This window comes from Erpetoichthys calabaricus, chromosome 1 (genome assembly GCF_900747795.2).
Source record: "Erpetoichthys calabaricus chromosome 1, fErpCal1.3, whole genome shotgun sequence".
In the NCBI taxonomy this organism is placed as follows: Eukaryota; Metazoa; Chordata; class Cladistia; order Polypteriformes; family Polypteridae; genus Erpetoichthys; species Erpetoichthys calabaricus.
In genome coordinates, this window is record NC_041394.2 from 49,438,311 (window position 1) to 49,461,445 (window position 23,135).

General features: G+C 36.9%; 1 protein-coding gene across 1 annotated transcript in view; it reads left to right on the forward strand.

Annotated features, from left to right (window-relative positions):
- Positions 1–22,790, forward strand: part of anxa4 (annexin A4) — a 32,500-nt gene extending 9,710 nt beyond the window's left edge. Inside the window, exons 3-13 of the mRNA XM_028799137.2 lie at positions 4,031–4,118; positions 7,513–7,607; positions 10,853–10,966; positions 13,351–13,441; positions 14,596–14,675; positions 14,780–14,836; positions 14,913–15,006; positions 17,274–17,369; positions 20,016–20,074; positions 20,917–21,039; positions 22,731–22,790. Of these exons, the coding sequence (XP_028654970.1) occupies positions 4,031–4,118; positions 7,513–7,607; positions 10,853–10,966; positions 13,351–13,441; positions 14,596–14,675; positions 14,780–14,836; positions 14,913–15,006; positions 17,274–17,369; positions 20,016–20,074; positions 20,917–21,039; positions 22,731–22,790 (957 nt within the window). The remainder of the gene's footprint in view (positions 1–4,030; positions 4,119–7,512; positions 7,608–10,852; positions 10,967–13,350; positions 13,442–14,595; positions 14,676–14,779; positions 14,837–14,912; positions 15,007–17,273; positions 17,370–20,015; positions 20,075–20,916; positions 21,040–22,730) is intronic.
- Positions 22,791–23,135: the final 345 nt, after the last annotated feature.

Genomic DNA, 23,135 nt, shown 5'->3' on the forward strand with positions numbered 1-23,135 from the left:
CCGCTTAATACATTACCTAAAAAAAAAAAGAATGTAAAGGTAAACCCGTATACTGCACAGTACTGTACTGCTATGTCTCCTGCAGTACTAGAATGTAAAATACCGATGTTACCGCTATATGTACTGTAATTCATGCAAGTGCGTTTTCATTGCTAGAAGCCTTAGAAGGTACAGGGCCTTTCGACGGCATTTTGGGGCTTTAAGCCTTAAACAGCCACATACTTGGGGGGGTTAATACATCCCTGGACGCCAAATACTTTTTTGCTGCACTTTAAGTATATGTCACAATTTACAAAGAAAAAGTGAAATGGAACTATGAATTATTTTTCATTCCAGTCCTTTAAACAATTTCTGCTTAGTACTAGACTCGGACAAAGTTTACATTTTATAAAATAGATTGGAGTTTTTGAGCCGAAATTCACACACATTCTCCTGCCTTCAACTACAGTTGCCCCACAAGTTTAGTGGGTTTTTTTTCTAATTAATTAATTAATTGTTAGTAACTTTTTTTTTTTTTTTTTTTGTTGGTTGTTTATTCCAGACATGAAATGTAGCAAAAAAGCAAGTACATAAGTACATTTTCATGTCAGCTTCTTTCAGTGCTGTGTTGTGAGGGTGGGACAATGCCTTTCCTGGCAGGCAACTCTGGGTGCAGGGTAAGAAACTGTCCTGGACTGGACCTCTGAGCCACACAAACACACACTGTGCGTACACCTAAACCTATGTTACTCGCCACTTTTGGGTTTCAGGTAGCACTTACTGGGTCATTAGCACATCAGATTTATTCAGTTTTCTGTGATTTACTTTTTTTTTTTTTTAATCCCATTCCTAATCGCACTTGCTTCAAGAACCCTTGGATACTCTCTTGCGCTCATTTCTGTGTGGGGGTGGGGGTGTGCTTGTCCTTTGGGGGTGAAGCATGCATGATTAGAAATGGGTAAAAGATATTGCATGGTGCTGTCGATGCCTTTGGCGGGGGTGTACAAGTTGATAGATGAAATGGCCTTTTTTTTTTCCTCCTTGTGTGCTAGTGATGTAAAACAGTGTCATTCAATCTAAGATTTAAGCTTGAGAGGCGCAGATGCAGTGCAGCAGCACTGGCTGATACACAAATAAATTTTGCCTGTACTCTAAGTTGAAACTGAAAGAGCACTGCTGAGTAACAGGGAGAATGTGCAGCATACAACATCCAGTTATGGTAATTCAACCCATGACACTTAAACTGTAAAACCATAAGCCACACTGCTTCAAAATTATATTGTAAGCAGTACTTACAAATCAAAGGTAGCATCTAGTCCTTCAACAAATGTGTCATTCTCAATAGAGTCAAAACTGTGATTAGAATTTGACTCGAGATCTTCATATTCCATATAACTAGCATTCTATAACTTTTTTCTAGAACTTACCCAGCATATACAGTGGAACCTCGGTTCACGACCATAATTCATTCCAAAACTCTGGCCGTAAACCGATTTGGTCGTGAACCGAAGCAATTTCCCCCATAGGATTGTATGTAAAATACAATTAATCCGTTCCAGACCGTACGAACTGTATGTAAATATTTTTTTTTTAAAAGGTGTCTACGCACAAATTATAGTTAATTACACCATAGAATGCACAGTGTAATAGTAAACTAATGTGAAAACATTGAATAACACTGACACAAACACCCAGGCTCCCTGCACGCGCAGGCTCTCTCTCTCTCTCTCTCTCTCTCTCTCTCTCTCTCTCTGCAGCACGGCAGCCCCCCTCTCTCTCACATTGCAGCAGTTCGTGCTATAGCCTTACAATCTGATTCGCTGTATAAACTTTTTTTTTTTTTTTTTTTTTTTTTTAAATGAGTTTTAAGCACAGGGGGAAAAAAAAAGGAACATTTGAACAAATCCAAACTTTATTTAAAAGCCAACCAACACAGTAACATTGCATGATTTCATGCTAATAGCATTACAACCCGATCGATCGCTGTAAACACTCTTTTTAAATGAGTTTTAAGCACATGGAAAAAAATAAACATTTGAAAAAAAGAGAAAAGTAACATTGCAACACTTTCTTCTCACCACTCTTCACTTGCTTAGAAGCCATGGTTAACTGCAAAAGCACACGAAATAATGTAGAGCACAAATTCTCAGGTAAAGCACGCACGTCTGAGAACAATGAACAGGGAGAGGCTGTATACAGTAAATACAGTAATCGGCACGTACGACCCGGAAGGAAAATAAAATAGAGCACAAAGAGTTCACAGCGACAGCACGCATGCACGTCTGACCGAGAACAATGCAACACGTGCGGAAATCATCGGCACGCACAAACCGAAAGGGAAACTGGCTTGTTCGTATACCGAGTGTGTGGTCGTGAACAGAGGCAAAAGTTTGGCGAACGTTTTGGTCGTAAACCGAGTTGTACGTGTACCGAGACGTTCGTGAACTGAGGTTCCACTGTATATTTTTTTTATATATATATAAAAATTTATAATTTTTTATATTTATATAATTTGAAGATTACATTTCCCTAGTGCAAGCTTAGTATCAACCAAACAATCCCCATGGACCCTCACGGAAGCTTGTGCATAACAGTATGTAGTGATAAAAAGTATATCCAAATTTTTATTTCTTACCTTTTAATTCACAGCTGTAACATATATGAATGACCAGTCTTAGACCACTGTACATCATTGGAATGCCCTGAGCCTCCGCTATCCAATAGTAATGATAGCCTTTTGTATATTTGGCTTAAAAGCAGATTCACTCCGCTGTAATGCGCTGCTCGCCTGTTTGCAAATTGCAAATCTTAATAATGATAGAGAGTAGACAACATGGAAACTTACGATTTATTTGAAAGAAGACACACTTGGGCTCAATGTTTTGAGCCTGTATTAATGAAGGCTACATACCTCCTAATTCATATGTGTGTAATTATTTATGTAAACCTCTGCATATAAAATGAAGAATACAAACCTACTACATGAAGAATACTTGGCATTTAGCATTTTGCAGTGCCCAAACGTCAGAATATTCTCTTGACTATGAAGAGAAAATAGAGTTTCCATTTAACATTTTTATGTAAAATGGTTTTGGGTTGTTTTTTTTCCTCTTTTTCTCACACACACACACACACACACACACACACATATATGGAAGAGTTTTTCATAGCTTTGTGCTTCACGGATTGCCGAAGTTTCCCATCGTCTTTGATTCTTGTAAGTCTAAGCATTATCCTCTGATGAAGACCCCTGGCAGGGGTTGAAAGCTCAGGAATAAAAACTACTTTATGATGCGTGATTCATTTTTCTCTCTTTGTGGATCTCCAGCTGCAAATATATGATATTATGAATGAGAGAGAAAGTGAGTGTGTGGCACAAAAGACAGGCAGGGAAGGGCGTAGTAAGCAGATCTTTTTATCTTAGCACTTGGAGGAACAGCACTCAAGCTTTATTCAGTGTCTGAGCCTTTATCCAAACACTCCACAAAGTATGCAACTCCCTAGTTGTCTCTTTACTCCTGCTTCATTTCTTCAAACAACCCATAGAGAGAGGCGCAGCATGAGTTGGGTCAAGGTCACGCGCAGTATGCACAGGATAGAGTGGAAACAGAACAATAGGTGAGTAAATTGACTTTAAAGGCTGTAGCAACGTGTCATAAATGCTTTACTCAGTACGGTGGCAGCTGATCTGGCATTTGACAATCCAATGTTGTATGTCTTTCGCAACAGAATGTTATATTAAAGAGTATTTTTTTCCCCCGAGGCTGAAACTGAGCAGAGGACAAGGATCAGCACATATAGTCACAAAATGTATAACACACACATGGAGTATAATTAAAAAGTTAACAGAACAATGTAAAATCAAACACATTAGTGACTGGCATCTTGAGATCTTCAAGGTCTTCCTCCTTCATAAAACATAATAGCCACACATCATTGTGGGTGTTTGCATTGTTCGTGTCTTAATAATGAATTTCTGGTCACTTTTTGATCATGTATTAGATGGTTTGCAGTGCTCTGTCATGTAATGGTTCTTTTTGTCTCTCTCCAGATTGGATCACGTGGAACAGTAACGCAGTACGCAAAATTTAATGCAGATGAAGATGCTAAAAAGCTGCGGGCAGCAATGAAGGGTGCAGGTAAGGGGGGGGGGGTTTAGGAGATTGGGAGGGTTGCAAGTACCAAATCACATTGTTTAGTTTATATAAGTTTTCTTTTAATGGCGGTCAAATCATGTAAAGGTGACACTGTAAATTATTATTTATTTGGCAGATAGCTCCAGATGTATTTATTCATACATATATATATATATTTTTTATTTTGGATTTCTGTATTTCAGCTTATGCACCCTGTTTCTTTTTACATGTCAGCTTAATGACATTTGTGCTTAACAGACTTCTGTAGTGCACTATATGAAACTTGATTGCTTAAGTTGTGGTCTACGCTTCAACTACTTCCTCCAGCTACAGCCCTTTATCAAAATTTCATATGAGTCTGAAATACTGTATTTGTCAAGGAGGATTATGTATTAAGATTAGAAGTGCCTGTCGCAATAAGGGTTGCCTCTGCTTTGCTGAAATACATTCTTGGTTGTGCAGTGTGAAATGGCTGATAGTGTGGTGGTTGATTGGTAAGGACTGACAAAGTAAAAAGATATTGTGCAATTTTTAGACTGTAACAACATGTTATGGTTGAGTGGATGAAAACAGGCAGTGAGCAATTCCCATGTCCAAGTTGGCGCCGGTGAGTAAAGCGATATCTGTAGCACCAATACTAGAAACTGTTGCAAGTTGTTGCATTTTACTAGATCTGGAAAATGTTGAAGCGTACATTGTTTTTGAATAACAATGATCATAATACTGTATAAACTTAATATAAATAGGGTTATATTTGACTTTAGTGCTTGTAAGCTTTCAGAACAAATTCTTTTAAATCTGTCAATTTATAAAAGTAAAAGGTGCATATCTTCACTATTACACTTCCATTGCAACCTGCTTGACATGGTTTCTGATGACCACTTCTCAGCCGAACAGATCAATGTTCCTGGACTAGCTGAAGTCCCAGTCTTCTTTTAAATGGAATGTGAGAAGTTTCAAAATTAAGTAATGGAGAAAAAACTGGTAGCAGAAGCTCTGTATTGATTCTTATATACGTTCTTAATTAAATGTGATACAGGAGGATCCCTAACTATACCTTCAATTCCTGTTATCCTGGCAAATTATACCTAGCCATTTTGAATGGCTATGGTATTCAGTGACTCTGTCTTTTATAATTTTGGGGGGGGGGGGGGGCCAGTTTTAAACACTGCAAAAAGTGGATGTAGATCTGTGGTCACCCTGTCTTTCTCCTGGGCAACTGTATGTGGCTTGCTCAAGTGCCAGGAACATCAGGAATCTGTTTATCTATACCTGTGTCAAAATAAGATAACATTTGTCGGGAAACATTACATTGAATGGCTCCATACAAATTGGTAAGTGGTGTTTTAAAATTAATTGTTTAATATACTTCTTCAGAGCTTTCCTCAATGTACATGAAAGATGGCAATACCGCAATCCAGAGCTATTACATGTTTTATTTCTTTTTACATTCTTTTCTTAGTTACCTTTCTGTCTACCTGGCCTGTATTAGCTGGATTTCCCTTTCTTAATATATTTAAAACTAGAGGTAGTCTCTATTGCTTTTAAAGAAAAGAAAATTGAAACTTTCAAGTATTGGAATTAATTAATTTTTTTTTTTTTAAATCAATTTTCTCAATAAAGGGAAGAGGTTGGAAATTGTGATGCTTGATAGAATTTTATAAGTGAAGTATTAGGCTGTAAAAATTTGAATATTTGGACTTCAGCTTTTTCAGCCCTAACTTGATTGACTCCAGGCATAATACACAGGAAAAAAGAGTGGAGGATAATCCAGATTTTAAACAAATTTAATCAACTGTAGAGTAAAATATACAGCCATGTTTTGAAATATGCTTACAGTGCTGGGTAATGGCCAGTTTATAATGTAAAATGTTGCAGGCTAGAAATATTGATGTTTGTAGAAAAGAGTGCAATTGTTTGTTATATGTGAAAAGGATATTAAAAGCATATCGATATGTCTTCCCAAGCCTCTTCTGTCCCTTATCTTGCTTGCTTTTTACATCATTTAGGTGTATGTCCAATGAAGGTCCAATAGCTATATATATATATATATATATATATATATATATATATATATATATATATATATATATATATATATATAATAATATAAATTTATGGCTACTTTTTGCATTTAGCTAAATGTGACTCCATTCTGAGTTTTGTGCTTTTTGTTTGTTTGAACATAATTTTTCAAGAATCCAATACGAGTGTCTACAGATATATCTTTGCTAAATGTGCCCTAGATGTATGAAATGAATTTAAAAAAGTTTTCAGAGAGATATCTAATTGGCCAACATGAATATCAACATTATTCTAGCTGCATAACTGAATATTGTTATCAGTGCAGGATGTCTTTATATTCATCAGTTCATTATAGCAAGGAAGAGAAATGAAAAATCAAATCACTGGCATGTATAAATTTAGATAACAGCGTGAAAAGGAGGAGTCAGGATAGGTGGGTACAAACACCAGGTTGATGATTTCAGAATGAGTGTTGTGGTGGGGGGAGGGTGTTTGGTTATTTATGTGGATATCTTTCTGCATCATCCTCTGAGAAACATGCCTGCTTGAAGTGCTCCATTTCCTTCTGAAAATGTGTCATAATTGGGCTGTATTGACTAGCTGTAGTCCAGGTTGCAGAACATGTGATTAATGTACCTTTGTGTATTTTAATGAAATTGCAATGTATTTTAATTTTCAAAAGGGCTTCTAAAATGGTTCATGAGAGATCTTCTTCATTCATACATCTTCCAAAAATACACAAACATGTTTACTCTTCTACATTGCGCATTTTGTAGTGAACATCTCTTTACAAATGCTGAAGTAATGCAGTATAGAATGTCTCAATGTCAAAGCTGATTAGGGCTTGATGAGCACTTTTAACATGTCTACAAGTAGTTCTGTTATTCATTTCAATGAATGTACTGATGTATTTAGATTGGAATAAAAATTTAAAAATCCCAGAAAATGTATGTATATCCTCTTGGCACTTTTGGTTTCCTGCCATAGTTTAAAGTCATAGTATCAGGCCAGATAGTCCTTTCTTTTCATCTTTTCCCATTTCTTTGTAGGCTCGATGTGCTTGATCAGCCTTCTCCTTGGATGTTGTTTTTTAAGTGGAAATGGGAGAGTTCAATGACTTCTAGAAAATAGTTGTAATCTAGTTAAAGTGTTCTTTTTTTTTTTTTTTTTTTTTTGGTTCCCTCTCCATTACATATTGAGTCCTGTTCATGTGATAACATTCAAGTTTTTAGTACATGCTTGCAATTTGTTTGTATAGTGTTTTTTTTTTTTATGTTGGACCATGAGCTGTCATATTAAAAACTACAAAATATAAAGCATGCAACAAATGTAATACTCTGAACTTTTCTTTTTTTTTTTTTTTTAATCACAGGTACTGATGAAGCTGCCGTAATTGATATTATTGCGCACAGGACCATTGCCCAGCGCCAGCTCATCAAACAGGCTTTTAAAGCATCCTTTGGAAAGGTAAAAAGCAAAGCAAAATTCAACTTGCTTTGTTATGTTTGATTTGATTGTATGGAATGTTATGTGCTTCTAATCAAAATAAAGGGATGGTAAAAAGGAGAAAATGTTCTACACTATATGCCAGCAGAGAAACCTGAGTTTAGCAAGCTGTCTGGTTTGTATTGGTCACAAATATGACATTTTAAATGGTATTTAACATCTTGAGTTTTGGATACATTTTTACTTTGATTTGTTAATTATTTTTAAAACAGTAATTTTTTATGATGAACATTTGTGGGTACCAATGACACTAAATAAGCTTTTTCTGTAAATTTTAAGCTGTATGTGCTGATGGTAACTGGGGGGCATTTTTAAATTTAAACCAATCTGTTCTCTCCTATTTCTGCTCTTTCAGTATTCCACTATTTGCATCTGTCTGCAGTCTCCTCCTTTTGGTCTTGTCTCTGTCTCGCTGATCCTCTCATTTGATATCTCATTCTGTCCCCAGGTCTTTATCCTCCTAGACCTCTCTGCTTTTCCTCAGTTTTATAGTGCAGGTTTTTCTTCTTGGTCACCATTGATGCCAAGTTAGCTTTGATATGCTGGAAATCTCCAGATTCTTTTATTTATTTTTATGTAGCTGTCTGCTGCTAATCTTGTTGGGAAATGAATGGCTGCGAGTTGGTTTAATGTTAGGACCACTTCACTCACAGGGCTGGGATAGGATAGAGGAGGGCTGACTTTTGACATTAATTTTTCATATTTTATTTATTTTTTTATCTGTTTGGTTTAATGCAGTTTGATGAGGAAAGGGATTCTGCTCGTAAAAAGTTGACATTGAAATCCTTTTGAAGAGACATTCTTCCTCAGGTTTTCTCTGACCATAACAACTTTAGACCGTGAGAGCTCAAACGGCCTGAAAACGCCTTTTTGATAAACTTAAACAAAAACAATGAATAGACTTTTCTGTGGAAAATAATGTGGGGAAAATGGATCAGTGAGGTTTAGTTCATAGAGGAATAAAATACATTGTTGTGTATTTCTACTCTCACAAAAAGCATATGAACTGAACTTCCCTAGAACACGGATGTCTTTTTGGAACCTCCATAGTTCCTGTCTTTAATTTCAGCCATTTTTTTTTTAATGTCTAGGCCAGAAGCTAAGTTAAATTAGGCATTTTGTTTCCATATGTACACCACTCAGTATGTTTAGAAATGTTTTTTATAACTACATTCCAAATTAATTTCACGAACATGTGCCTACAATACATAGGCTATATAGTCTATGGTGTGTAATCCTTTTGTTGAAGTTTGTGCAGAAACCGCTACTGAAAATGGGTTAATTCAGAAACTTCAGAGGTCCACAAGACTGGGTCTGAAATTTCTATTGCTGATTACAGTGCTGTGTAGTTATGTCCGTATTGGAGACTGGATTTATTTTGGGTAGGGAGGCAGTCGGTAAGCAAATGGTAAACACTTAGAAATAATAAAAACACAATATAAAACTGTGTTCTGAGATTTAAACACGTTTTGTACACTTGTAATTTTAAACCCACATACTGAAAGTTGTAGCCAGACTCTCCTGTCTCCCCTTGAAGGATGTGCTATTATGCTTCTTGTCTGATGAATTGTAAAATTCTCCACTTGTTAAAGTATATGTAAGTCAACTGCTCCTATGTCTGTTTCTGAATTTCTAGGAGCCTTTTGGTTTGAGCTGTAGCTCAAAAGAAATCCAGGCAGGAATTTAATCCCGCAGCTAAACAGTCTGTCAGTTCTGCTTGTGACACATCTTTAGGTTAATAATTATGTATGTCTGTTAGTTTTATTGATCAGTACCTGGTAGAGACAAACTCCACCTGTTAGTTACATTTTTATGGCTTAGTTTTTCTTGATAAGATTTACAATAAAGGAAGCTACTCTGTTTACCCTCGTCCTTGATACCAGGCAGAGCAAGAGTGCTTAAGTGTATATTTGTTCATGGTGAGGATGCAACCTTATGAATCCCCTTTGTGGTCTGCATGATGGTGTACCTTTTTTACCTTTCACTGTGTCCATAGCCTGGTAAACATGAGGGTATTTTACAGATGGTAAGCCCAAAGCTGTATCTAGATTAAGACACCGTGCACATTTGTTAGTGTACTTTGCAGTAAAGTACAGATCATATTTTCTGTAGCAGGTGTCAACATTGTTTGGCACAAATGTTTGGCCAGAAATGATAGATGAATCAATGGAACTCCACAGGACCTGCTTAAGAGTTGGTTTCTTGTGAGGCTAGACTACTAGCCCACTTGACCAGATGCCACAACATCTGCAACACAACCCCTCCCTCCATACTTCATACTGTCATAATACAAATTTACACAGGAGAATTATGTATCTTTCTCGCCAGGATTCTACTAATGAAATGGTACATTTCAATGCCACAAAGCATCCCCCTACCATGGAGAAGGCACTTCTTTAAATATATACTATTAGACAGATGAATATCTTTTCTCTCTTTGTAAATTGGTTTATTTGCCACTAAACCTGCCCCTGAAGTAAGAACTCCTCCTGTCATGCTTACTGTCTACTCTCGCTATACTGCGGGTTTCCTGCATTCCAGTGGTTAAATGGATTTTTAATTTTTTTTTTGTTTATTTTGCAATGGAATCATATTAAGGGTCACAGCCTGGGGACATGTAGATGGCAGCACACTGCACGACCTCTAGTCAGAGGAGATATCAGACTGGACAACTGCAGTTGTTGATCTCTTTTGTTGGCATAAGTTGTAGACTGGGTGGATGGAGTTGCTAGGTATGTCAGACTACACAACAGTTAGACACAGAAATGTGCCACATCTGCCTCTGGCTCTCAAAGGTAAGTAAATTAAGACTGCAATTGATAAATCCTAAAACGTTGTGTAATGTGACAGAGCCTTTGAGGAATCAAAATTCAGAAAGAAATGCCGTGTGTAAAATGCAGGTAAATTGAACTTCTATCTGATTTACACTATGGTTAAAGGCTGTATGGCACCAGTGCTAGCAAAGTAACAATTTAGAGTTGCATTACCAGAGAATAAGTAACCATAGGAGGATGTCACAGATAATGCTGGCAAATTGCATACTATATGTGAATTTGGTTTTCTGTCAGAGTATGGGTCCCCGATTCCCTCTTCGGAATTGCTCAAAAGAAGCATGATATATTGGCCCTAAAAACTGAAGGCTGTGGTTTGGTATTAAATCTGTTGTCATTTTTATTTTATATACATAAAATTAATTGTTTTTTCAGGAGTTGGCTGATGAAATGAAGTCTGAACTGACTGGGCATTTTGAAAAGGTGGTGCTGGGATTGTTGATGCCTGCTCCAGTGTATGATGCCCATGAACTTCACAGTGCGATAAAGGTCAGAGGTTATATCTAAATCTCTCTTATGCCATTCAAGAATGCAGGAGTATGTTGCTTTTGCATAGTATTTACTATGGCAAGGCACTACATAAACTGAATAGCTGAGTGAAAAGCTATAGAAATCAAAATTGAGACTAGTGCAGGGCTATGGCTTTTTTTTTTTTAATTTAATTGATGGTTTTTGATTTATTTGAATATTTCAACATAAATCATTTTCAACTATTCTTGGTTGGGGTGGTTGGATGAGAAGGTTGTCCATATTTTGCAGCCTGAAAATACAACTTTATCCTCCTTAAAAATGCAAAAATGTGTCACTTACATGCAACTTTCATTAAATTCTGCAGTTTTCCTATTACCTTTTTCTGTTTTATTCCTCCCTGCTCTTACCTATAGCATAGCTACTACCACAGGTCCTGTAGAGCAGTGGTTTCCAACGTTTTTGACTTATGGACCATTTTTAGTTTGAGAAATTCCTTGGGGGCCTTTATGGATTTTTGAGTGGCTTCGTTTCAACTCAGTTCGAGGAAGAGATGAGGGGTTTGGAGTTGCATGCATCTGCATTTGCTAACATTAAATCAATCAAAACGCACAAGGGTTCAAGCTCCCAGATTGACTAACATTGAAGAATGGTGTGGACCAGCAACACGCTTTGACTGCTTTTTGCAGACCGGCAGTTGGTAATGCTTTCTCGCAGACTGGCAAAATTTTCTACAGACTAGTGCCATGAGGACTGGCTGTTGGGGAAACACTGCTGTAGATGAGTCCTTTCCTCTAAGTGCCTTCTGATAGCCATCCGATCTCTCTTTACTGGCAGCCTCTTTGTTCTTCTCTGCTACCATAACCTAGCCACTGTTGCAGGGCAAGAAGGCACAACAGACATCTCTAACATGTTCTTCCTCCGGCCAGAGACAAGGCATGCTGTCTTCCTAATGTAATCATGCTGTCTAACTGAATACATACTTTTATCTGTGCCCTGTGCTTTCATGCACTGCTTCCATTCTGCTAGGTGTTTCTAAGTTCTGAAATAAATTGGATTTGCTGCCACTTTTAACTAGTATTGTCTTTTTTTCAAACTTTGCTTCTTACATTAGTTGGTTTGGATATGAAAGGTCAGATGTCAAACAAATTTCAGACAACTGACTTAACCTCGCCTCATTCTAAGGAAAGCGGTGTTTGCCATTTTCTTTGCATTAGTAGGTTTAAACGACATGTGGTAATTCTGTTAAAAATATTGTGTATGAATATCACTTTGAAATATTAATTTGAATTAAAATGATTTAATTGACAAAACTGTCATGCTCTTATACCACCTTTCAGGTATTTCATGTCATTTATACTGCTATAGTGGATCTGTGGTTGACCAGAGCTGGGAAGCATTTGATTAACTTTAGGGCGGAGTGGTGGCTCTGAGGCTAAGGATCTGCGCTAGTATCCTGAAGGTTGCCGGTTCGAATCCCCGTCACTGCCAAAAGAGATCCTACTCTGCTGGGCCCTTGAGCAAGACCCTTAACCTGTAATTGCTCCAGGGACGCTGTACAATGGCTGACCCTGCGCTCTGACCCCAAGGGGTATGCGAAAACTAACAAATTTCTAATACGAGAAATCGTATAAGACGAAATAAAGAACAAAAAAAAAACAAAAAAACTTGTGTGGTCTAAATTTTAATCTTTAGGGGAATCGCACTCCTGTAGTGTTTATTGTCAACTATTTTTTCACCTTTTATGTGTTATGGTTATTGTTCCAACATTAAAGCTAAACCACTAGTTTGTAATTATTTGTTCAAAGTATCCATATGTAATCAAATGATAAATCTAGCATTCTTTAAAAGTTGTGAAGCTCCTATTTGGCCTATCCAAGAGGTTGGTTTTCTAGGTGAAAAGGGGCATGAGGGATGAAAATTTCCTTAAGTCAATATCTTTTAAATCACATGCCTGGCAGCAGTCAGAAAGGCAGCAGGTTTTTAAAAAAATATATAATTACTCAATTGAAAAAACAGACACAAACATAACTTATATCGAACACTGTAGATTGTACTGTACTTTTCAATACTCAAACCAGCTGGCCAAGAAACAGTTCTGACTTCAACAGTTTTACTGTATATCATTAAGGGATGGGGCATGCTAATTATTTGACTGGTGTCCGTTAATACTAGGTCTATCAATTATTAGGCTTTTTGCATGACACATTACAAAGTTTTATATAATTTGGTTTCTTTTGTTTTGAATAATTTGTTGGTTGAGATATTGTACAATAGCAAATTCAATTTTTTATTCAGATAGCAAGCTCAACATGAGCATTCCACTGGTTTGTTTATTTATTTATAATACTGTATATAAAGTATGTAGTAATTCTAATGCAAACTGACTTTTGCATGTAATGCAGGGCCTGGGTACTGATGAAGCCTGTCTGATTGAAATCCTTGCCTCTAGAGATAATCAGCAGATCAGGGAAATTAAAGCTACTTACAAGAAGGGTAAGAAGAACCTTTGCCTGCCTCCTTGCTCTTCTGCTCTGTTTATTCTCACAAGAGTTTTGTTTGTACCAGGCACAACTTCAGAATCTTGAGCAGTACTTGTAGAAACTGATTTTGCTGTGTTCATTGATCAAACAAATCTTATTGCAGTACTGCCTCCTAGTAGGTCTTTATAAGAAAATCATTAATTCCTTAATTTCTTTTAATAAGCTACAATTAGTATTGGATACTGTGTTATTTATGATGACATGCTCGGTGTAAAAGCTTCCCTGAGCTGCCATGGTTTAGGCTATTGCTACCAGTTTTCTGTCTGATGGAAGCAAGAAGTGACTAGGTGATGGAGCTAAGCGACCAAAGTCTATGTCATAGTAGGCAAGTACTAGTCAAGGGGTATGTCGGATGACTACTGCAGCTGCTAATCTTGTCGCCAGACCAATTTGGTTTAAATGACAGAAAAATGCAGGGCTAATTTAACGATTGAGTGCTGACCTTCCAGTGCAGTCGTTGTGACAACCAATAATGTGCTGCCTGATAGAAAAGGCACCAGGTAAAGCATAAAAAAGTATAGCAAGTTCATTTGCAGCTTGCCCTTTTTAATTATTTTTGTATTCTGTTGAGGTATGTAAAACACTAGACATCAGACTAGCTTCTCTTCTGTGTGTAAGAACCAAAACACTCTGATTCTTTTTTTCTTCTATTTACCATAAAAGTGGAGTAGCAAGGCTTGAATTCTTGTTTGAATTATTTTACTTTTTGTACTGTTGGCTTACTTTTTTGTATGTTGAGGATAAAACATAGCCCATATATTTTCAAACTTGTATGATCCAGTTCTGAGTCATGGGGAAATCAAAGCCATTCCTGACTCCATTGGGTGCAGAAATCCAACTTAGGCAGCAGTGTCAGCCCATCCCAGGGCTTACTCCCACACACAGAGCTGCTTAATAATCAATATTGTGTGTTTGTCTTAGGCAGATCTATTTATATTTGCAGAATTAAAGTTTTTAATTAAAGATTATAGCTAAGTAAAAATGTTCAGTCTAGAACTAGGGTGGGAATTCACTGCTTGATCCTGGCAAACTAAATCTAGCTCCATAGAAATTGTGTGTTTTATTTGTTTTATTTATTTTATTTTATTAACTTTTCCTCTATTCCAGAGTTTGGCAAGGACCTTGAAGATGATATCTGCTCAGACACCTCTGGGATGTTTCAAAGAGTTCTAGTCTCCCTTCTTACGGTAAGTGGGCTTTAGATGAAACTCGTTTTACAGCTTATTTTTGCCAGTGTGAGTCTTCATACGATTAGTGATTTTTATTTTTGTCTTATTTTATGTATTCTCAGGCAAATCGAGATGAAAGTGAAAACATGGATGCTTCAAAGGCCAAAGAGGATGCCAAGGTTAGACTAACTCTGTGCAGTTTTATAGTTATGGTAGTTTTGTATGTGGCAATAACTTTGCTGCCATGACTTTTAGGCTATTTTTGATGCCGGTGAAGCACGCTGGGGCACAGATGAAGTGACTTTCCTGACAATTCTTTGCACCAGAAACAAAAGACAACTAGTAAAAGGTATAGTGGCATTTTAAAATGCAGCATGCATCAGGAGAGCTGTTAAGTTTCAAGAGACTGTAAAATATGTATTGCTGATTTCATCACTGCATGATAATATTGGGCTTCAACAGTCTACCTGTACTGAGCTTCCTTGTTATCACTTGTGCTCTTATTATCCAAAGAAGAACTGCAAGTCTAGATTGCTGAAGTATTACATTGTTTTAAAAAATCTATAGTATAATAAAATATTTTTGTCACAATCTTATCAATACACGGAGATATTGTTTAATCAAATATAGGAATCTATGTTAATGTTTACAGTTTGTGGGAATGTAGGAACCATGCATTTGTTTGGTACTTGCAAAGCAGATATGCATGGCTTTTACAGTCCCACAGAAAGTGAACTGCAAAGTTTTTATATTGCAAATGAAAAGAATCCTGTACCAAATGCTCAGTCCACCTTTAAGTTGGTTATTCAGGTTCAGGTTTTTCACAGTACTACAGTGAAAAAAGTGCTTATATTGAAACAACACGCAGTTTGCAAGTATTGACATATTAAATACTCTGACAAACAATAAACTAGCAGTGTCTGTCATACTCCAGCTGTCAGGAGCACTTGAAGGCTGATTTATTCTGAATTTAGAATTTAAAAACTGCTTATAATCAAAGAGAAAGCAAAGCGGCAAGAATCCATAGATGAAATTGCTTGCCATAGTGTTTGCAAGCTCCTATAAATGCCTGTTTGTTCCTGTCTTTATTAGCTAAAGTTCGTCTCCATGTGAAGTGCAAGTCTGGCCACAGCAGCCAAAAAAGCTTTGAGTTCAAAAGAAAGCTTATTTACTTAAAATTGAAAAAAGATGGGAAGTGAAAAGCATCAAACATCATAAGATTCTTTCTATGGTTAATTCACATTAAATATGTTCTCAGAATCTAAAAACAGATTCAGATTCAGAAACGGATTCAACTTGTTTTGCTTTGCTTATGTACGAAAATGTAACAATATATTGTGAAAATGTAGCATTATTAGACTTAAATTTAACGTGACATACTGACTAACATTAACACACATTCTGTATCCCAGTTGTTGTTTGTTAGCCCTGATACAAGGACATGTGGACTTATCTCACAAGGTCTCGGCCATTCAGACCAAGTACCATAACTTATTATCCCTAGTCTGTCTTTGGAGGTTGCTGAAGTACTTTAAATCCGTGAATTCAGTCAAAAGGTTTTCTTGCTAATTGCACTACATTGACATGTTGCCAGTGATTAGTATTGCAGCCTCAAATGTCCAAGGTTTGGGGTGGTTTTCTTTGTGGAGTAGGCAAATTCTCTCTGTATCTGTGTTTACTCTGGGTACTTTTGGTTCTCATTTTGGATATCAAAGACATAGTGGCTTAATTGGGGATTTTTAAATTGGTGCCATATGAGCTGGCCCTGCAGAGGACTGGGTGCCAGTCCAGGGATCGTTCCAGTGTTACCTAGTGCAGGGGTGGGCAAATTCATTCCTGGAGGGCCGCAGTGGCTGCGGGTTTTTGTTCCAACCCAGTTGCTTAATTAGAAAACAATCCTTGCCAATAATTACATTTCATGGCTTGTTGGTGCTTTAACTCTTGACTATGTCAAGTCATTCTCATATCCGAGATTTTTTTTCCATTCTAAGGATATCATCCAAATACTTTGAAGTGTAAAACGGATGGGTAATTCTCAATCCTTCACTTTTTTCTCTTCTCTTTCCTTCCAAGTATTTAATTAAACCAAATAGTGCACGATAAATACACACAGGTGTAAAGGGTAACAAGCAAAATGGATAACTGCTGGTTTCTTTTGTCATTTGCATCTTATTGCTAATAAGGAGCAATTAAAAACCAAGAATGCAGCTGTTTAAGACTTAAATAAGCAATAAGGGTTCATAATCTTAACGAGGGAGATAACTAAAATGAAGCAGAAGTGTTTCTAGAGCAATAAGTGCTTCTTATTAAGCAATTGGGTTGGAACAAAAACCTGCAGCCACTGCGGCCCTCCAGGAATGAATTTGCCCGCCCCTGACCTAGTGCTGCTGGGAGAGGCTCTTGTCCCCTGCAAACCTGAATTGAGTTTAATTTTGGTTTTCAGAATGTTATTACAGATTGTAGTGATGGCTGACATATAGTGGGTATAAATATGACTATGATGGTCTTGGAAATTTTTATAATGACTTAATAATGTTTTGCGAGTTTAAACCAACCTACCCGAGTTGTCTAAAGTTTTGTCATGGCCCATCATTATCTTGTCCTTTGTCGTCTTAGTTTTTGAGGACTACCAAAAGATTTCCAACCGGGACATTGAAGAGAGCATCAAAAGGGAGATGTCTGGCAATCTGGAAGATGTGTTCCTTGCAATTGGTAAACATTCCTTTAGATTTTTTTTTGTTTTTTTGAATATTCCATATATTTCAAGGTGGCTACCATTTGGTTAATGAGGGTAATGGAACAGAGAACTACAGTTAACTAGCAGCTATTGTACATGAAGGTTAACATGGGTACAAGAAAGTAGTGCAGGAAATACCTAAAGAGGCCACAAGTGACTTAGATTGAGAAATGTAATTTTGAATAGCTCTTGTGCAGCTGGGGCTAATGGCCCTGTTGGGAATTAACAACCACAGCCTTGCAAATACTCATTTGTAAGTGTCCCAGATGACTTTGTTTAGCTTTGCATACAGTGGTTAAGGGGTGTGATGCTTTTGATTATGCAGTACCTATTTAAAAAAAAAAAAAAAAAAAATTAAAAATTAAATTAGCATTCTAGGGGAAAAAATGTGTAACTTTAAGTGTTAATTCATACATGTTTAACCCTCTAGAAAATCACTATAATGTAAGAATGTGACTTTATTTCTCACACAGATGCAACATTTCCATTCTTTATGCTTTCTTTATGCACTTTGTCATTTATTAAATTACATGTTTAGTTCCTACTTTTGCCTGATGCTGCAAGGGTGGTCTTTGGCCCCATGAACTTGGGTTAAGTGAAGTTTTAGTTCAGCTTAAAAAAAAAAAAAAAAAAAAAAAGGCCACACAACATCTTGTTGAGATGAGTTTCAAGTCCCTTCAGTATGTAATTCTTGTTCCCGTTGGATAAGGAGGCACTTCCTATACTTTTCTGTACAGCATGCTGTCAGCAGCCGACAGGCTGTTATTTGGATACACAGAATTATAAATGAGGCAGACCAATGTTGACCCATTTCAAACATTTTATACACTGAAGAATACAATTAAGGAATGTACAAGCTGAAAATAACAGATTTGAAAGTTCGTATTTTAAGTTCAAATCTGTCACAATACTGTATATGAAGCTATGCAGTATAATAAACACTTGAGTAAGTCCCTATTACTGAACAAATTCAAGTTTAAACTACCACTTGGTTTTTGGGGTCCTAACAAAGGAGGGAGTTTGAAATAAGTGTTCTTTTTAACATATGAAGTATTGTGTGTGTCTCTTCCCTTTCACCATTAAGGAAGCTTATGCACTATATATGCAGAAAATAATTGTGTGCATACTGCATTTCAACTTTCATTTGAATATGCATCATAGTATCGTGTATATTAGCATCGCATTAAAGTGCAATGATAGGTAAGGTCCAGTGGACATGTAGTTAGGCATTCCCTCAAGTCTCCAATGTAAGTTAAACGTAAATATGCATGTAAAAGTATCTGTCATAGCCAAGTTGAACCTTATCAAGAAAATGAATTATTGTCATTACTAGTTAAACTATTGCACTTTAAAGTCAAAGTACTGGAGGAATTTTTTTTTAAGGTTCCTGTCAAATTTCATTGCCATTTATCTTTTGCATTAGGTGGGCTGTTTGGGACAGGGGTGTTTGTGGTAAAGTTGCTATGGCAGACTCCAGTCTTGATCTCAGGGAGACATGGGTAGCTGGAAATGGCTACAGTTTCCTGTGCATTAGGTGCAGTTTTGCATTCAGAAGCTGCTTGTATCTAAACTGTACTGACTTTGATCTACCTGCATGGCTTGGCTATAGTTGTTTTTCCTTTAAGTGCAAGATCCCTAGAGAGTACATTCCCACATACTTCCAAATGGCTAAGTATTTTTTTCCCCATGACTCTGTATTTTCAAAACAAGTCCACACTGTTCCTAACTGCATTCCCATGTGTTGTCAGACTAGATGACTGCTAATTGTAGAGACTGAAAATGATTCAGTTTAGTATGGGAACCGGCAGACAAAGACTATTTACTCAGAAAACAGTTGCTTTTCTTAGCAGTAAGACTGTAAACACAGAAAATGTAGCAGGGTGTTTTTTTTTTGTTTTTTTTTTTTTAACTTGCTGAAAATATGTACATTGTGATAAATTGGAGAATTATGGAATACCCTTCTTAAAATAGTTGCAAATGAGGATGATCTGTGTAAAGATTCCATTCCCCACCCAAAATAGGAAACTGTCCCCCTCCAATCTTATTTTTACAATTGTCATTTTCTTTGCTTGCAAATCCTACTATTTCTATCTACTGCTGATTTTGCTATTACAGTTCAGCCTCAGTGTCAGACCTCTCCACAATACTTTGTGTTTTTTTTTTTTTGTTTTTTTTAATTACAGTAATTTATACTCTTCTATGTGATCTGAGAGCTCACAAATGATAGGTCGTTGGGAGATTCATGACTTGAATCACTGGCCAAGACATTTGCTTATGACAAATGAAATGACTGCGTGCCTTGCATTAAATACAGTTAACAGAAGATGGTGCTGTGATAGAAAGCTGCTGTCTGAGGAAAGAGCACTAGCTGACATTGTGCGTTCAGTTTTTTGGTTACTTCTTGCTAAATCTGCAGTAGGATTTTAAATTTTTTTATAACTATCGTGAAGTAAAAAGACACTCCTGCTATATGCAGGAAGCTTGTGCCATGCTGCTTTGAAAAACTGAAGAGTTCACTCTTTTGGCTGGACAGGTCACGTACCTAGGGTCCCATATTGTGATATCTAGGGTGGCTATAGTTTGACCATTTTGTAACTTGTAACAATATCTTTCTGCTTCAGTGAGAAGCATTAGGAACAAGCCTGCCTACTTTGCAGAACGTCTTTACAAATCTATGAAGGTAAGCTTCTGTCCTAAAATTCTTATTTATGTTTATATACAAATGTCATACTTTACTGTACAATGTAAAATGTTTCTGCAAGTCTAGATTTAGGAATCTATAGTCCTTTTTCTTTTATGGTCAGCGGACTGTTCACATTCCTTTTTAATTTTTATTAAACAGTTGAAAGAATTTCTTGCAGATGTTTTATGATGTAATTCAGAACCTTCTTGCCATCCTCTTGGCCTCTAAAACACTGTAAGGACAGAGAATCCTGATGCTGGAGGCCTGCACTGGCTGCTGACTTTTGTTTCAGCCAGTTATTCTGATTAATGGATCATGCCATTTAATGAGAGATTCTTCTCTTTGTAGCTGATGTCTTTGTGGTGTGTTAAAATATTGGCTGGAAAGTATCCCTACTTATTTTTGCGGGTAATAAAGCAGCTAGCTCAATGCAGAGAGAATGTTGCCCTTTGGTGGTGTGTGGTGTTGTAGGTAGATATAGATACTTTGTGAATTTCCCCTTGGGGATTAATAAACAGGAAACAAGTCCACATAAAAGAAAGTGGTAGGAGTGATTAGAAAAAATTAGATAAAAATAGAGAAAAAGGTAGAAATAAAAAGTAATACATGGAGCTGCTGGAAAGGCTGCCACTCGTGGAGGTGCCTGAGTCATGCACTGTGTATATTTTTATGTATATATATTGTATAATTTATGTATATATATTGTATATATTTATGTTCTGTATTTTCCCAGAACTTTTCAAAATTTGGAAGAGGATGTTAAGCAAAAATCACAGAAGGACCACAGTCCATGTTGAGAGGGCTTTATTGTTTGATTCTGTTCATGTTTTGTTTGGCAGGGCCTGGGAACCACTGACAGTATCCTTGTTAGAGTCATGGTGTCTCGCTGTGAAGTCGACATGCTCGACATTAAGGCACAATTTTTGAAGATGTATGGAAAAACACTTTTCTCATTTATCAAGGTGCGAACATAATAATATGTATCTACACTTACCTACTAGGCATATGAGAGCTGTTTTTGTCATAAAGAAAATGTGAGTGCTTTACTATGGTAAAATTTGCAGACTAGGGGGAAAAATGGGATTACTGCACCATCTAAAGGTATTTGCATAGCTGAAAGGAAAATAAATCCAACAAAGCATGTACATTTTGATGAAACTCTGGGGGATGGAGGTTCTTTTAGGGATGTGTGTTTACATTTGGTTGATCCCAAAGTGTATCTTATTTAAATTTGTACACAATCATGCATGTCTAGCTTATACTTCAGGTAAAGATGCAGTGCTGAAAGCTGTGTCCTCCACTCTCTGGAGACCCAAGTTTATTTCTTGGCTTGGTCAATCACTGCATAGAATGTGCACATTTTTCCATTTCTTCTCATACCTCAAATGCATGTCAACTATTTATCAAGGTCCATATATAACTAGTAGTGGTAGTTTCATGACACATGCAGAGTACAGTGAAATTCTTACTTTTATGCCCAGCGAACATGTAAAACATCACCAGTCTTCGGTGTAATGATAAACAAATGTATTCAAATGTATAGCTCCATAGTGACGGTGGTTTTGCCATGAGGCTGACCTACAATGAACGCCTACTCTGTCAAAGGAAGTCATGCCTTGCGCCTGATCTTATACAGGTGTAGTCTCCCTGAGACCCTCTTGGTGTAAAACATGCTCTGTGATTACACAGTTGATTGCAAGTCTGGCTTATGAGCAGTTTACACCTAGCCAAACCTACCATTGCTGCTTTGATGCCAGTGCTTTTATCTGGTGCTGGGCATAACCGCTCTGTTATGTTGTTCTAGTGATGATAGCAGTGCCCCGAGGCTTCCACTCACCACACTGCACTGGCCACATTTTTGCTGGGGCTCTATTGTTTTGTTTGAAACTTTCCATATTTGCTCCCCCCCCCCCCCCAAATGTTTAAGGAGGCCACCATGTGTGTTAAGGTCCATGGATTCCTAATTAGACCTTCTGTTCACCAAGTTAACTAAGCCTCTGGTTCTTGCTGCTGGCACACTTGTGTAGCAGCCACCATTGAATGTTTAGCAGCCCACAAGCCATGAAATAGTATCCACTGAAAATGCAATTCTAATTGATTACTGATTTGGAAAATATAAATGTAGCGTGGATGTTTCTCATTTATCCTTTTAATACACAATGTTCCAAATCTGGAGCTTTCAGGGTGTATTCATTCTGTAAATACTGAAAAGGCCTCTGCTGGCTTTAGTGTTTCATTCCATTTGTCTCCTGGCAGGGCTTCTGTGCAATTGGTGAACTGGGCCAATCGTGTCACTTGAATATTCTCACAAAAAAAGAAAAACGCTTATCTGCAGTCAATTTAAAAATTTCCATTTGAAGATACAAAGTGGAAAGTTTGTACGTATTTTTAAATAAAATCATGCTGTGTCTATAACTTGCAATTATAGGAAACTTTGAAATCACAGCATTCTTTTTCAGACAGTTAGTTTTTATGCATTGGACGACAAGTGCAACCCCTGTTAACACAACATGTCAGCATCGTTGCAATGATTGATATTTGATGTTCTTTAATTCTCCTGTTTACTTGCATTTTGATAAAATGCCATATCATTGCTTGTTGATGTCTTAAATATTTAATTTCTGTAGCTTTTATTTGTGTCTCTTGTTTGCAGGGTGATTGCTCAGGAGACTATCGAAACATTCTGCTGGCACTTTGTGGTGGAGACAACTAATCCTCTGGCCAGTGAAGCCCTCCTTGTTCAGCCTGGCCATTTTGTCACTACAGCAGACCACATAGGCTCACTGCTTTTGTCGGGCTCTCTTTTTATATAAATACTAATTACTCAAAACTGGAATTTTTATTACAATTAAAAATAATATCTTGTGTTCTGTTTCTCTTTGCATTAGTAAAACTTTATTGAACATATGGCAGCGAGGCATTACGGTTTTTGAAATTCTTTAGGAAAGGAGTGTAGTTTGTTTTTAAAGGTCCTATATTTCAGAAATGATTGCAGTTTCTACCTTCCTCATGAATTTATGTTGTGTTCACATTTTATCCCAGCTGTAACTTGTACAAG